Genomic DNA, 17,483 nt, shown 5'->3' with positions numbered 1-17,483 from the left:
GTGTTTGGGATGGGCATGAACTGTGCCCAGAAGACTGAGCAGGGTGAGGAGTTTCTGTGAGGGAGAAAGTGGACAAGGCTGGGAACTACATGAGTTATAAGACAGCATTTGCTCAGAGGTACTGGGAAATAACTGGCAGACAAAAGCAATGCAATGCACCCATGAAAACATGCGTTCACCTGCAAATACCCACGAACCACTGCTGCAAAACCGATCCATGCACCACTTCCTCCTTCCTACACATAAACCTGAGCCCCTCCGTAAAGCAGACTCTTCTGCTGCTCCTTGTCCCACATCTATCTCAGCACCAGAATGCAGATAGGCACCCAAGCACAGAAACAACCAACCAACCATGAAATTGGAGCCCCAGAGCCTAGAGACAGGCCCTTGTACCAGAGGCATTCCTCTGGGAAAGCAAGAATAAATGACCTGCGGCTGTCACTCCCAGGGCATTGCACAAATGCCCACTAAGATGCTCCACTAAGGCTGGACAGACAATATTATTGACACCTAACAAACAGCAATACTTTGTTTACAGCATTAAGGCTCCTAAGAAAGTGTCCACTCTAATATTTCCAGAGGAAAAAATAGCAAGTATTACAGATTCACTGTGGATAATTAAGACAATGAATGTGACATTTAAACTACTGAGTGTTACACAGCATAAAAGGACAATATTGTCATTTAACTCTTACATTCACCAAAAAAAACACCCCAATTAAGAGAGCCATCTGGTAACATGTTTCACCTTCTGATACAACATTTGTGTCAACCTCTTGGTACTTTTCCCATAACAGCAACGTGGAAAGTCACACTCAATATATTCTTTGGGCTTGTAGATCTCCCTACTGTTTTGCAAGGGACCAAAGGCCATTTTTTGTACAACCCAATCTGGAGGCAGAGCAATTATGGGCACACTTTAGAAAGCTAACCTATTTACACTCTTTTTTGTTAAAGCATCACCACTAGATGCAAACTAATACTGTAATGTGCATGATAGTTTTCCAAACAGGAGAAAAAGATCAGATCTTAGATCAGTGGATCTCCACTAACTACTGCAGTTTTCACAAGAACCTGCCAATAAATATCACATTGCAAGAGCCATCAGCTGAACATTTTGAGTTCAAGGATTGTCTTGCTAAAAATAGATTCTTCAAAATGTTGGATAAAGATAGACTTGAATTTTAACTGAATCACTGTAGAGTAAAAGGCTTCTTGAGATAATGCAGGTAAACAGCACACGACTATCTGCGATCAAAACCCTTTTTAAATCTTACAGGAACTTGGATTAGAGATCACAAGAAAATAACTATATGCCAAATCCATTTATATCTCATGGAATGCTTTGGGACTTTCATCATGCTTTTCTGTAAGAAAACAGGAACTTGGCTGCATTGAAAGCAATATCTTAAAATGAGCTTATTTCCAAAATTAACGTATGTGCAATGCCTGATAGGTGGAAACGTTACCCAGCTACACTTTGAATAACTGAAATCTGCAATACCAATACCAAGAGCTTTGAAATTCTCCCAAATTTGTGAAACAATGTTACTGCCAATTTCATTTTCACAATGAGCCAAATCATTCTAAAGCTTCTGCGTTCAAACATTTAAAAAGGCAAACACACAAAAATAATCAAAAGGACACCGTGCTGCACACCCACTGAGCCAGAACTCCCCCGGATACAGCAGGCTGCACGCCAGAGCTGGGACCAGCCTCACCCTGGTGATTTCAAAGATGAGATTACATTTATTATAGGTTACTTTAACTGAAAAGATCAGCAGATGAGCGTTTGCTGTGTAAATCCAGCATGAAGGGCAGTTTCTGACAGTCCTCTGTACTCGGTGTAATTCTTATCTTTTATTGTGCAATTATCTTTCTCACTTTTATTTAGTTTTTTAAAAACCAGAGTCTCTGCTGAACAATGTAAAAACCGTAAGGACACAGAAAGTACAGCATGGTGGTGAGGAAGGGAATGAGATAATAACACAGTCCTGCACACTAATTTAATATGAGACAATCAGTGAGTGGTACAAAACACAAGAGGAAAGAAAAAAATGCAAGTCTCCTACGCAAATAAAAAAGCAAGTGGAACATTTCCATGCTAGGTACTGGTCCCAGGCTTCATTTTTCCTCCTCTCTCTCTTAAAATACCTTAGGAGGAAAAGGTTTAGCTGACAAGGAGAGATCTTAACTCTTCAAAGAAATAAAAAATAATTCTGAACATCTAATGCTTAAGCACTGCCAATGCAGAGTGCCTGCTGTCATTTTATACTGGGATGAGACCTCTACAAGGTTCGTAAACCTCACCCAAGGCATAGGTACAGGCAGAGACAAGGCTGTAGAGACACAGAAGCTAAGAAATACAGAATGGGAGCCTGTGACAGGAGGAAGAAGAAACTATGACAAGTTGTAGAGAGGAGAAGAGGATCCCTGGAACAAGCTGGCCCCTGGCAGTGGTATGGCAAAATGAGGCAGAAGTGGACAGAGGACCGTGGGCTGTTCACATCTGCTCCTGTGGAGCCAGAGCAAAACCGCACATTCACCACCCCTCTGTCCTCAGTAAGTGTCCTCAAAACCCACCAGCAAAGCATCCAGCTCATCCCCACTACAGGTGCTCTGTCCACATTCAGCATCAACCTCAATTCTTTTAACAAATGCAATTTTCTTTTTGTTAGTTTGAATTAGTTTTTCTGTGCAATACATTAATTCTATATCAGCTCACTGGTCTTTACTCAGCCGTGACCAGCGCTGCTTTCTGCAGAGCAGACAGCTGAAGGACCAGAGATTTCCAACATTTCTATTATTTATTCTTTTAAATGATACAGACCCCTGCAGCTATGCACAGAGCTGCCCTATATAAAGGTGTGAACTTATCACCTCTGCTCTCATCTTCATTTCCCAGTTCCCTCTACCTCCCTTTTGCTCCACAGCAATTGTGTCCTGGCCCCTTTCACATGGCTACTCTGACTGTGAACACAAGAACAGATCAGAAAAAAAAGAGAATGTATCCAGATCATCCCTGAGGAAAAAGAAATGCTCCTCCACATTTCCTTCTTCACACATCATGCTGCTCTCCTTTGATGGCCTTCCTTGTTTCAAATTGGGCTTCAAAGTTTCACTTTAAAAGATGAGGTCCCACGGCATCACATCTCACCCTCATCCCTCTCCCCCGCCTTTCTTCTCTACAACCCCATGATACTTGGTGCAGAAAGCGAACAGCTTGTCAGGTGGTGTTATGGTTAAAGTTAAAAACAAAAGAAAAAACCTGTCATGCTGCTAATGGTGTTTTCTTGTTATTATGCCTTCTGGTGTGATAGATCCACGGGGTAACTAACACTGTCTGAATTGCTTCCATTTTAGTGCTGATTTATTTTAACAGGTTATTCACTGCCTTTTTGCTTAGGACAACTGAAGAGATGTGCAACATATTTATTCTCTATCCTTTTTCATTATTAAAGCAATTCTGTTTCCCTTGTATTTTGGTATAGTCTCTCCAGTAGCCCCTGAAACCTTGGTGCTCACTACCCCCTTGCCTGAACACCTCTTGCCCATCTCAAGGGAGACCTAAGATCACACTTGCTAAGTTCAAGTTCTGCCATGTTAATAATGCAGAGGCAGAAGAAATATGCAAGACTTTTTTTCCAAATTCCCATTTAAATAAATAAAATTTCCTCTCTTCCCCTCACCCCAGCTCACGTTCACAAACAAGCAACAGATGCCATTGATTCACTTTGTACCTAAGCTTTTGATCTCTCTGCACTTTGATTTTCAGTGCTTGCTTTTGACAAGGAAGGGAATAAGAGCCCCATTTTTGTGACATTAATAGAAGCTTTTCTGCTGTGGTAATTTATTTGTGCTCTGCTAATAATTTTCTGCTGATCCGTGTAGATTCTTAGTGACAGACACAGATAACAGGACAGAGTGACAAAACATGGTTTCCATCACTGTGAAAAAAATTCCAGTGGCCTGGAGTAGTGTGGGCTACTGCTTCCTCTGACAACCATTTGCCTGAATGGTAAAACAGGACTGTGCAGTGTCCAGGCTGGGAGAGGGCAAAGGCTGCACAGCCTCCAGCACTGGGTCCTGCCCTCAGGACTGACATCAGAGAAGGAGGCATTTTGATGCCTTTCAGGCAGCTGGTAAGAACAAGGAAAAGGAATCTCTAAGAGGCTTACATACAAAGTGTTACTCCAAAGGGCAAGTCAAAGACAGCAGAGGTGGGGAAAAGCAATGTTTCTGTGCAATAGCTCCATTCTGCTAGGTGCTCCTCTGAGATCTTGCTGAAGCATGTGGCAGACAAAACCTTTGATAGCCATTTTTATGCAAATCACCTGTATACTACATTGCCTGGGATTTCACATTCCTCTATTCCCAGAAGGGCACAATCATTCTCTATGAGGCCCCAGGAGCCTCCTCAGCCCATGCATAACAGCAGCTCCGTCTTGCTCCGTGCTCCTCAGCATCATGAAGGAGGACAAGGAGCAGAGAGGGGCTCAGGGCAGAGAATCCAGCCAAGCACATTGACAGCAAAACAGAGGCAGAAAAGTCTGATTTGCAGCACTGTAACTGGCTCACATGTGGTGCAAGTGTAACCAGGCCCTATTGACTTTATTACTTTACCTAACAATCCAACTTCAAGTAGGGATGTGCATCATCCCACCAGCATTGCTGGAGACCTTTCCCATCAGCTTTTGTGACAAGAAGAGCATTCAAAGAGGAGCTAAAAAAGACCCCTTGCAGTCAGAGCTGAAAGATACTGGCAAGTCAGTATTGGAAAATTCGTATCACATCTGCCCCTGCTCCATCCATTGTGCAGAGAGAGGGCTGCAAGCTCCCAGCTGTCAGTCTCTGGTGGGCTCCGTGGCAGACACACACTCGCTGTCCGTTCTGCAATGGGGAGCGCAGGAGTGAGAATAGCAGGCACCTCGCTGGCGGGAGGTGTGACAAATCCTTGGCAGAGCACAAAACTGAAAGCAATTTTAAAATCAGCAACAGGCATCTGACAGCTCTGAAAAGAGCCTCCTCGGCACTCATGTGCCTTTACCATGCTCTGCGAGGGTGGGTGAGGGAGTTGGGGAGTGTCGATGCCGTGGGAACACACTGTTTGGGAGGGAGCAAACCCAAAAGCATCGATCCAAACATTGTGAGGTGGTTTGGTATACCACCGGTTTTAATTCCAGCTAAGAAACTTTATATGGTTGCTCATGAAAAATTAAGCTTAATGTGGCGTTAAGAGTCTACAAAATTATGTCTGGAGACGAAGAAACAAAGTGAAGTCTGAGTAGCAGCTAAGCCTGTATTGATTTTTATGTGTGCGTTTCTCTATCATTGTTACTAAGCTGGTGACACTGTGAAGGGCACAATTATTTATGTTCCATCAAATTAGTAATTCAAATCCCTGACGAAATCTCAAGCAAAAATTGCTTTCACTTCCAGAGAAAGTCCTTCTGACATTTAAATTGTTCACTTACCCCTGGAAGGGCAATGTAAGAATACAAGAACTTCCCAGGAAAGAAAATAAGAAAAGCTACTCAAGAAAAATGAAAAACCAGCTGACTCCTCTACAGCACCATCCCTCCACCTGAGAGTCATTGCATCTATCACCATTATGGGGACAGGTCAGTGTGAGTGCCCTATACAGAGTGGTGCAGAGTGGACCAGGCCTTCTAGTACCACCATAGGGCAAATTAAGAAATGAGGATGATGATACTTGTGTGGATAAGTTCCTCTTTGAACACTGAATGATTGTGAGGAAGAAGTGACCATCCAGCACAACTCAGGAAGGCTGTTCTGCTGGCTGGAGGGAGAGAGATATGGAAAACCAAGGAAATTTTACTTAAATAGGTATGTTGAGATAAGGCTCGTGAGAGGAGCAAAGCTGAGAGGCTGGTGATCTCTCCATCAGCAGAGGACATACAAACAGAGTCTCAATTAAAAGCACGGTAGTTATCTCAACATTCCTATGGATTCTTGGTTTCTACATGATAGGCATGTGCCTCTGTATTGTGACAACCACCTAAAACTGACATCAGCATGGAAATATTCTAAAATGCAAAGAAACTTAAGGTTTCAATTTTGCCTTTCTTCAGCTCCTTTTGTTGGATCCCTGCTTGATCCAAGCACTCTAGCCAAAAACCACAAAAGTTTTCCACTGTATTTCAGCCAAAAACTCCATGTTGCCTTAGGGTCCCAGTTGAATGCAGCCAAATGGAAGGCAGGAAGCACCTTTTCGGATAAATTCATAAAAATGTATTCATTTAAGATGTAAGTCAATTATATCAAGAAAAGAAAGTGTCTGGAACGCAAGCTCACATCTGTACTGTTATTCTATATAATAACATTAAAAGAATGATACGAGAATTCTTCACTGAAGCATTCCATCAATATTTAAGTTACAGAGAACAACTTCTTTGAACATCTGCTTTGTAGGAGGATATTCCCTTAACTCTAGCCACCAAAAGAACCTTAGAAGAGGCCTTTAATCAGGGCCTTTGAAACAGGAAGGAAAGCAAGATTTTCCTCTTTTTCTTCCTTAATGTTTTGAAAGGGAAATAAGCTATTGAAATGTATCAAGTGATTTCCTTTACTTGAAACACTAGCAGCCTTCTGTGTATTGTGAGCAAAACAAAAATAAACGCCTTTAATCCACCCAGATTTCGCTGCGGATAGGCAGCACCAACTCAGACTAATCATTATGTGGTTGGGGAATTGCAACCTCGGGACCGTGTCACATCCTACCCAAACAATTATATTTGGGAACGAAATAATACTCTTAGGAGACACCCGTGTGATTAGCCACTAGTGGCTATTTCAGCTGTAACAGTGAGGAGAAAGGGAAGGAGCATAAACGATGAGATGGCTAATGCACTGTCGTGCTTACAGGGGGTAGAAAGTCTTGAAATAGAAGGCAGGTAGAAAACAAAGCTGAAAGAGATTCTGGTCCGGGAAAAACGGCAGCTTGATTTCAGTGTCAAATTACATAGCCACTGAAAAATCCTTGCAGCCCAGCTCGTCCTCGCCTTATTTTTCCTCGCCTGTTTTGTTACCCAGTGGGAGCTAGATAATAACATCTATTTTTGTGGAAAACACCACAGTTTTTCAGCTCAGTGTGTTCCTTCTATTTCACAGCAGAGCACTGCAATTTATAAACAGCTAAACCTCTGGAAAATTCTCTAAATGAAGGATTTTATGGTATGTTATAATTTAACCCCTATTTTTCACTTTTGTTGGATTTACTAGTGTTCCCAGCAGAAATGTTAAATGTTTCTTAACTCAAGAGTAATTAATCCAAAATCCTATTTGTTTTAATCTAACAGTGTCAACAAGTTTTAGGTTTGCAGGAAAGAGGATAAAAAAAATGTTTGTTAAGCTGTACAGCAGTAGCTAATGTCTGAAGACAACCCTTGGAAAAGGTGCAAAGATGTTTTATCACAGCACTATAGATGGGACGGAGATTTATGGTAGTAGCCAGCACCATTCCAGCACATGCCTTTTGAATTACAATGAGATTATTAAAACTTTACAATTCGTTACATTAAAACTTGACAAGAGTACTTTGGGAACTGGAGCATCTTGATGTCACTGCTAATGATGCATTACCTGTGATAAGGTTTCAGGAAGGCTCCCAAGTAAAAACTGGTTATAAAAGTATAAAATATATTAATATTTATTCCAGTACCTGCTCGAAGTTCAAGGATAATAGGTTTATATGCATCAGAACAGACGAATGATCGTATTTATGTCAGCATTAGAAAGATGTTCATCTGCTGCAAAGTTTAATTAATTTTCATAGATAGTTCATTTTCTGTTTCATTATCAGCTCCCTAATTTCGAAAGACAAATAATTTATAAACAAATAGAAACTTCAGAGACGAGTATTTTTAGAGCAAACAGAAGATAAATAGCAGGAGTGAAGCATCAACGCTGCCTTCGAAGTACTAATATGAATGATATATTGTAGTAGGTTTTGATTGATAACTTAAGCATTCTAGAGCACTGACTGAAAAGAAACAAATTGTTTACTGTTAACCCCAAACCGTTTTCAGGTAACAAATGACTCTGATCCTTACCAATCAAATAATGGCTGTGATGCCCTTAAACATCAGTGAGTGAGGAATGTGCAGGCTCACCGTGTCCTTCCAGGGGTGACCTGATCCCTTAAGGACAAGATTCCTGCCCTTCTCCCCTTCCCAGCAAGAAGAAATTTTAAGCAGCTACTTACCATGATGTACGACGCCCTTCAACCCATGGATAATGGGATCCAGTGCTGGATTGTCCCTCTGACTGACCTAGATGCAAAGGATACAGGATTGGTTACATCTATTCTGGCATCAGGCAGAATAGTCTCAGTTTAATCTTCTAAAGAGAAAAAAAAAAAAGAGATGTTATCTAACAAGCTGCTTAGTTCTCACATTTACAACGGCTCTTCACCGAATGCCAAAGATACGTGGTGTAATAAAGTAAGGAAGGTTAAATCAAAAGAAAGCATCCTCTGAGTTCATTAAGACATTAGCCATATTATCAGCCCAGCCAAGCCTAAGAACAGAGAGCTGATTTTTCTCCATTTACTTCTGCTCTAACACAGGAAAACTGCTGTGATAAACAGAAGTTCTCTCAGACCAGTTCATCCCTTACCGATATGGGAATAAATCTGCTGCTGCACTGAAATCAGTGAAGTTGGATCCCTTCAGCCATAATGGAGTTGGGCCTTGGCATCTCTTTGCTATTAATATTTTTACCTTTATTTAATTCAATGTCACTCGGGTAAGGGAGAGTAAAAAGCTTTGTGTGAGGATCTAGAAGAAACCTCTGACTTTTGTCAACGAAATTGTCTGCACTGCCAGACCAAACCCCAGTATCCTGCAGTGTTTCTTCGATCACCCAGCAATCACCCATGTCCTCTGCCACAGTGAGACCCAGCGCCAGAGAAAGGAGGCGAAGGCAGCAGGAAGGATTAACCCCGTTGAGCTCCACAACTTCCAAATTAAACCCATCACTTCAGTCACTTACTTGTATCACAGACAAGGAATTTACAACCAATAACGCATTTTTTTTGTTAACCTTTTGCCTCTTCAGAGGTATTGAAGAAATAACTCACAATTTCTGTGAACATGTTCCATTACTTAAGATACTTGCCAATTTACTTTTGGGAAATAAATACTGGCATGTACCTCTTTCACGTGGTACATTTTTCTTTCACTTTTTTTTTGCCACCAGTCAGTACCAGAAGCCTGAGTAGTGCTGATAATTTTTGCATGGACTGCTCCCAATGGGAAAACACTGAGTGCAAAAGAGAAACACTGTACTTTGTTGCCTGCCCATGATCTCAATGTCATGAAGAAAACCAGAGCTTAATCACTTTCTAGCCATGAATTGACATATGAGGAATGGAGACAAAAGAAGAAATCCTGTAAGAGGACCCTGTGCCCAGCAGGGAACACACTGGTGGAGGAAGCACAGACCCAGCTTTAAGTGCACTCTTAGGACTAGGACATCATTGACAGCAGCATATCCAAAAAGAACATGTTATTGTAAAACAAATCACAGATTTTAATTGCCTAAGGAGAAAATCAGAATCCACTGCCCAAATTTCACAAGCATAAGCTTGTCTTTTCTCATCCTTCCTCCCCATGAGTAATTAGGAATCTCAGAAACCCCATTATCTTCTTAGTCAACTCCACTGGAAAAAAAACCACAATAAACCACCTTCCTTTTTTTCTGTTTGGCCTTTGAACTGCTCTGCTGTGTTCAGGACACATTTTTATACTCTTGTCTAGAGACAAAATGGTTTGTTTTGGTTTGGCATTTTAAATGGAAATTGAAGTTCCTTTTCCCATCGCAGTATTCCAAAACTTGCAATGATCAGGTAGGGCAAGATATGCAATGAAATTATGAAAGTAGCAACAGCAGCTTTGAAATATACACAGCTTAGATGTTACTAGCCTTATTATTAGCCCTGAAGGCTGTAAGCTCTTTGAAGCATGAACTTTTATGTGCCCAAAGGGGTGCTCTGTACAGTTTGGATTCTGTATAAATAATAATCACTGTACACTGAACCCAATGACCCACTTTGTAGGTTCTGTCTGGCTTCTGGCAAATCAACAGTAAACACTAAAAATACAGAGCTCTTGCAAGACACGTTCCTGCATCTTTTCCATTTATTCAGGTTCCTCTAAGCCATGGCTACTACTAAAAATGAAAACTTCATTATAAAAGCTACCAGCAATTTAGTACAAGACTGTAAGAAAAAGTTGAACTGCACTTGAACACCGTTTCATTTATTTCTGCCTAATCATAAGTTGCAAAGAGTTTTATTTTGCTTGCTTTTGTTTTTATTTCTGGTGACAGCTGCAATCAGTTTGAAGAAAGCAAATAGATGGAAAGAATCCTAAAGGTTAAAACTCTTCCTTTTGGAGTTTTCTGTCAATGTAGATCAATTCTTAACCTCAGCCTTGGCAGCACCTCGTTAATCTGCTGAGGTGGTATGCCTATACAGATCCAGCTAAGCAAGCTTTTTGATAGTATATTGTGCAAATGTGCTGTGTTCTTCAATAGCTTGAAATCAACAGTGACATTATTTCTTTGGGGGACTGGAAAACAAATGCTCAATGCATCTGTAATGTTTTCCCTAAAAGTATGGGCACCAGAATCTCACCTTTCTTTAGAAACAACATGCAAACAAGTACCACTTGTGGAGATGGCAGTTCAGACCTGTACAGGATATAGTCTTATTTTCCTTTCAGATGCTCTTCCCCTTTTTCCTTATACTCACACAAGTTCTCCCACATCTTGCTACAACTGTTTCAGTTTCAAGACCATTAGAAAAGTGACCAAAAGTTTTTTCCTTTTGTGGACTGGTTCAAGCTTCAGAATAAAATTTTTCTTACATCTATTTTTTCTTCAAGTTCTTCAAAAACCCACCAAAAACCTTGAATTTCTTCTCTATTTTTTTTTTTTTTGCACTTCTCTGTATCCTTTCTCTGCCTGTGTTCATAGAGAAAAGGAGGTTTCTGAAGCCCAAAATGTCAAGTTCTATCCTCATTGCTATACATCTCTGGTTTAACTGGCCTGGAGCTACCATGCTGGTCGAGATCAGAGATTCACCAATATAAGAATGCTGTCTCTGACAACAGCTGATACTTAAAAGAAAGGAAGTGCAAAAAAAAAGCAGAATTTAAAAAAGGACATAAATCTCTGGAATAAGAAGTGTCCTTCTGACCTCTTTTACGATTCCATGTCATGAAGCTTGAGCTTATATCCTTGTACAAACTGCTTTTATCTTTCTCTATTATGTAATCTGTATTACAGCAGGGTATTTTTTATTACCTTATGAAAATATCCCGAAGGAAAACAGAAATGAATTCTTCAGACTGACTTTACATGCTATATTTCTCATGATGCCTTGGCTGCAGAGTTAGACAAAGACTATACACCTGTAACTGGGTCTCAGCACTTCGGCTTCACCCAACACACACCTGTCAAAGCTTTGCAAAGCTCCTCTTTTCCCTGTGAGAGAAGAGCAATGAGTTTCCCCCATTGTCCTTCAAGAGGCTAACACAAAAGTAGCATCACAAATGAAAATTTATGAAGCACTGGAATTTCATGCACAAACACAAACCTGCTAGGCTGATGGTCACGAGTGTGCTGCACAGCTAAGTATTAATGGACATCCTGAAATTGCCCTAAAATACCCACAGCACAACTGCTATTAATGTTGTTTCCCAAACAAGATGCTTTTGCTCAAGACTGACTAACACTCTGTAGGTCTGTAGTAAATAGGACAAATAATGCTTGCGTGCATCATTTATTATTGAAAAATGCCTGTAATCCTCTTCAGCAGAAATAAATAGGTAGCTATCATGCTAAGCACAAGGGAAAAACAAACACAGAGATATCATTAAGCAGTTTCCTGTGCTAACAGAGCTCTTACCATAGGGTAAATATGGGGTGAACATGACACGAGGAAGCAAAATCTCTTTGTTTACCATACCCTTTGGGTGACTTCGATACCTGGTGCACGCACCATTCCGAGTAGAATGGATGGCTTGATGTTCATGCAATGAATAAAACAAGCACTTGCAATATAGGAAAAGGTAATGTGCAAGTGACCCCATTCTGCAGTCATAAAACAGAGATGTTCTTCAAATGAAGTCATGGTGGAAATCATTACCTTAGACAGGCTGCATTTACTTACAGCTCCCGCATCTAATGCGGGGACTGAGAAATGATTCACTCCTCAGTGAACAAGGCTTATCAGTCACGAACTCTATTGACAACAGTGTTAACACCTTTCAGCAGCACAACCTGTCGTCTCCTTGCTTGAAAGTGTCGTTCCTACAGCCTTACCTTCGGAGTTGATAGAGGAGGAGGCAGGTCAGGAAGCTAAGCACCTTCTCAGGATAATGTTATTAATGCTACAACAAGGAAAGTTCCAGCAAAGGAGCGTGATGAGAGGATAGACATCTTCACAGCCAGGATGACCATGGTAATACAGGTACCAGGCCACAGTATGCAAAAATAGACATTACTGGGCAAGGTTCTACTCTATAGAGAGTCCCTATGTTATAGCAGAACTAAACTCAGCAAATCCTAGTGAGCTAAAAAATCCCAACCCATTCTCATTCTCTGTCATTCATTGTGTATTAAGCAGTTGAAGCTCTCTATTCATCTGATTATTTTATAGGACAAACTCAAACCTCCTGAAGTCTCTAACTTTACAGAAACTGGCAGGGTTGTAAAGTGTTAAAATTTATCCCACATGCTATAAAATTTAAACCATATGCTGAAGTCACATAAGCAACCCATGACCTGTCTTTCTGCTGGAAATAGTTCTATAAAGCAGAAAAAAAAATGACTCAGGCAAAAAATTTGGAGCTCACAATGCTTATTTCAGGAATAATAACAAATAAAAACAGGGGAACCCCCAAATACACACTGAGGCAGTTAGAGAGGCTGCACAACTACACCAGATCTTACCTCCAGGACCCCTCAAAGGGCCAGACCCTCCCCATTTCCCATTGCTTTGGGCAGCCTCTCCAGAAGCCAGGTGATCTTCCCACAAACCAACATGAGAAGGGTTGGGAAAACATCACAAAGCTCCCTAATGATATCTGGTACCAGTCACCTTGTGAACAGTAGGTGAATATTAATAGCTTGAACAGCTCAGGAGTAAAGAATACATTTTCCTTTTAAAAAATATGTTTAAATACATCTGTTGTATTGTACAAAAGGGTGTGAGGGGAAAAAAAGAACAGAAGAAAAGCCACCTATTCGGGGTGATTTGAAATACAAATTTCTCTTTCATTTCCATGTTAAAAAAAGCTGGCATTTAGACTTATTAAACTGTCATAAATTCACAGCAACTGCTTTCGAGCTCATTAAATGGGCTCACAGACAGTATTGCAAAGCATCTCACAACGAAGGAGAATGCCATAGTCGGCTATATTGAAAGGCAAAATGACATGCATTTTGTGCAAGTCAGAGGAAAATGAATGGCAACAATTTCGTGATACGGTACCTGAGCCTTTCCCCTTCGAATAGTGATATAATTTACTTTTCTCTCCCACTGCAACATTTGGCCCTTGACTTGGAAACTAAATCTTCAATCTATCAAGCCTTACCCATCTGCTAAGTAAAATGGCCAAGACAATCTGCATGCCTTGAATTCGATACAGCCAGCTGCTCCCAGAGTGCTGTGGCATTAACATCCAGAGACCATCCTCTCGTGCTGTAAAGGACGGTGTCTGCCAAGGATGAATGACTACATACTTAACCGTGGCAGCTGAAGCCAGTGACAATGGCTGACACAGAGAGATGCCAATGTGTCAAATTCTACTTTCAATTACAACGGCAAAAGTCAGGGGTAATATTCCCCCAACTGCGTGCCTTCAGCTCCCATTCAGTCTGCAGTTAAGATCCACAGCTCACCAGCCAAATACTCAGGTCTCCAAACACTCTGTACAAACAAGTAAGGATGAAAAGAAAACTATTATAAACTAACTAGGTAGCAGAGATTAAATTGCGCTGTAGGGTTTCAGGACAATCAATATGGTTAAACAATTTATTCTCTTATCAGCTCAGTAGTGTTGGACAGATGCCAGTCCTCAACCTCTAGGGGAAAGGACCTGATTTTCAGTGCTTCAGAACAGAAATGAGAACAATCCCGTTAATGCAAACATTATGCCACACAATATGTATTTTAACACCACAGAAACACCATTTCAAAGAACCTAAGATAATCACAGTCAAAAGAAACATAGTTTTCTCAGCAAAGGGAAAGTACTTGGCATATTGCTTGTTCAACTCTTCAAATTCACGTCTTTTGGGGCCAAATTATTTCAGAGTTAGCTAACAGCTTGGCTGGGAAGGTCCTACTCCGAGCCCTTCTGAATGATGGTGCTTTAACCCTGCATTGGTCTGCAGCATCACAGGATACACATCCTGGCTTTGTGGTATGCACCCTTTTGCTTTGCACAACGCCCATTGTCTCCCTTGTCCTCTCCCTTTTGAAGTCTACATTGTAAATTCTGGTTGTGGATAAGTATCTCATTTCTTAAACATTTCTGAATAAAAGGAAGTGAAAGATTTCAGCCGGATCTGCAATGTGGACGAACAGAAATGAAAAGTTTACATGTGCTTTGCTTTGAAATACAGTAGGAAACATTTATTTGGACCTTTTCAGGAGAAGTGACAGGTAAGAAAGGATGGTCCACACTACAGCATGCTGAGCTATCTGTGAAGGCAAGAAAATGCCTACAGAGCTCCCAACACAATGATAAGCTAGGTTTGGAGCTCTAAGTTTTTCACTTTCACAGGCACTAAATGATCCAAGAATGATATATTCCTGCTCCTTCACAGATGATATTTTCTTCCATCTCCCCCTTATATGCTGTAATTGCCCATCTCCTGTGCAAGCCAATGCAAAAGGACAAGTCTGGCCCAAAGCCTGCAGCCTGACAGAGGTGAGCTGGGAGACAGAAAGCATTTGCTGTGTAATGAATGGACTGCTCAAAGTAAGTATCCTGCAGAATATATTTGGAAAGGAAAACAAGAAATGGAAACAGGCGCCTTAATGCTTCAAGTTGCTGCTCATGTGTAAAATCAGAGAGAATAACAGGTACTCAGGCAAGATGTGACACCAAACCTTATGCTGGCACACGCACTATTTCACACAGATGCTGCTGTGACCTTTGATTTTTAAAAAAATGTGCATTAGAGCTGAGTTCGTCTTTGCCTAAGGCAACTGGTTTCAGGTTCAGTGATACGAAGGCAAATTCTGTTGAGTTAAATCTAGGTTTTGGCCTTCAGGTGTTAATTATCCTGCTATGAATGAAAATATACTGAAGTCATAGAGGTGCATATGCTGGCGGAGGGGGTGTTCCTAGATGTCTCATACACTATGTTGTTTGAAGAGAGGGGAAAAAGAAAGTTAATGAGTCTTCCAATGATTATTTTAAACAGAGTAATGGGTGTGCATTGATCCTTCTAGCTAATTCCACTTTGACTAATACATCATTCTGACTGAAAGCTTGCTAGTGATGTATTAACTTCATATTTCATCACAGCTTTAGAAGGTAACTACAGTGAGATACTGACTAGCAGTGCCAAAGAGGAAGCTGCACTTTTTCTTTTATTTTTTCAAGTCCAAAATGGTCTTAAAAGCTATTGAACTGACTTTGGGGTCAGGTGTTCTGGCTGACCCTCATCTTTGGTCGAGTGCAATGCATCTGCTTACAGCCACAGTTCCTCTTAAGCCTTAGCTCACCCCCTCCGTCGCTTTGTACCTGCTGCCTCTGGACCTGAGTTAGTTACAGACATCCTGGGACAAGAATGGGGCAAACTAGGTTATAGATCAGCAACTTCCACTTTCATCATGTCCAGTGGGGATGCTTGAAAATACAAGCAACATAAATAGCCACTTCTACACCAAAGATTGTCTGAAATATCAGTGCCATAAGAAGAGCAAAGTGACAACCCAGGCTACTTCAGAACTACAACACAGTTTGCACTAGCACACTGCAAGGCAATATGTTAATCTAAGATTGTCCTAAAAAAACCCAATCAAGAGCATGAAATTCAGAGTGAAGTACTGCTTAATAACTCAGCTCAAGTGCGTTGCGTTTGTGCATACAGTTTCGTTGTTGGCAGACAGAAACATTGATCGTGCATTGTACACATGCTGGCAGCTGACTGATCAGCTCACCAGGCTGAGGCAGACTTCACAGCCTTCTCTCTGTAGCATTACCTCCATTCAATATCACAAGATTTGCAGCCACCAGGATGGTAAGAAACAGTCAGCTATGTATTTTCCTTTCTTCTTGTAAGACGCTTGTTTGCACAGACTTTGACTCATTTCACTGTAAGGTGGGCATTTATTTCCCCAAGTAACCTTGCACTTCAAAAGCACGATGCAGCTGATTCACTGCAAGTGAACAGCACATTCCATTAACAAATTATTGAAAGATCTTAATACACACACATCTAAGCAAAAACAAAAGATATCTGCAGCCCAGAAGCACAATCTGATTAGTAGCAATAGAATATCTGAGATACAAAGCTCTGTAAAAGACAAAAGTGTAACTGCAACACAGAGGAGAGACAGCTTCAGTGGCAGATTCTCAAAGCTGGGAAAGCTTGATTGATAGACTGTACCATCTGCAGCTGCGCAAAAAAAGGCTAGAGTAGCTGCAAGTTTATTTAAAGCAATTTTGGTGCACTGAGCCTACTTGTTCTCCTTCGAGAAAATAATATGATTTCTTCATACAGCATGTAGTCTACTTATTTAAGCAGCAGTGTGCAAGATCTCTCAATCCTACCAGCAGTTCAGCTGGAAAAATGACACACCAGGGGGTAACATTTTATCAGGATGGAGGCTATTTTATAAAAACTGCCATCAGTTATAAACTGTTCTCACCATCTGAGTTTAAAAAAAAAAAAAAAAGAGGAGTTGGGTCTCTTTTAGAGTTTCCACAACCTCCTCAATTTATGGGAGTTTTTAGGTAAAAATAACCATTTTGACCTAAGCAGGCAAGAAAATGAAATGGTGTAATGAAAAAAACCCCAAATATAATGAGCACTACAGCCAGATCATCCTACAGCACCCACTCTTTGATATACAGCTTCATACATTTGAAGAGGCTGAACACAAAACTGTGAAACTAAGAATGGAAGTTAGCTGTAATTTTCTTCTGCTCCTGGCTGGAATTTGGTACAAATGTGTTTAACTCAGAAGAAAATAGTTCCAGCTTTTAAAAATGGGAAATGAACCAATGAAATTTGGTGACTAAACCTGAAAACGTGCTTGGCAAAGTACAAAGAGTGGAAGGACACAGCTCAGATGGGCATCTGGAAACCCAGCATTTTGCAGGGGTTTGCAATTGGATTGTTGCAGCAAAGCTTGCCTAGGATGCAGCAGAGATTTCCAGCCTTTTCCCTCTCTTCCAGACAACACAAAGGGTTTTGGTGGGAGAGATCACAACTAT

The 17,483-nt window shown here is 40.9% G+C and overlaps 1 protein-coding gene across 1 annotated transcript in view; it reads right to left on the bottom strand.

Moving 5' to 3' along the window:
• PTPRG (protein tyrosine phosphatase receptor type G) overlaps positions 1 to 17,483 on the bottom strand; it is a 407,362-nt gene that overhangs the window by 105,758 nt on the left and 284,121 nt on the right. The window contains exon 6 of the mRNA XM_062008042.1: positions 8,225 to 8,291. Within this exon, the coding sequence (XP_061864026.1) occupies positions 8,225 to 8,291 (67 nt within the window). The remainder of the gene's footprint in view (positions 1 to 8,224; positions 8,292 to 17,483) is intronic.

The sequence above is a fragment of the Colius striatus genome, chromosome 15 (genome assembly GCF_028858725.1).
Source record: "Colius striatus isolate bColStr4 chromosome 15, bColStr4.1.hap1, whole genome shotgun sequence".
Lineage (NCBI taxonomy): Eukaryota > Metazoa > Chordata > Aves > Coliiformes > Coliidae > Colius > Colius striatus.
This window is presented reverse-complemented; position numbering and strand designations above follow the sequence as displayed.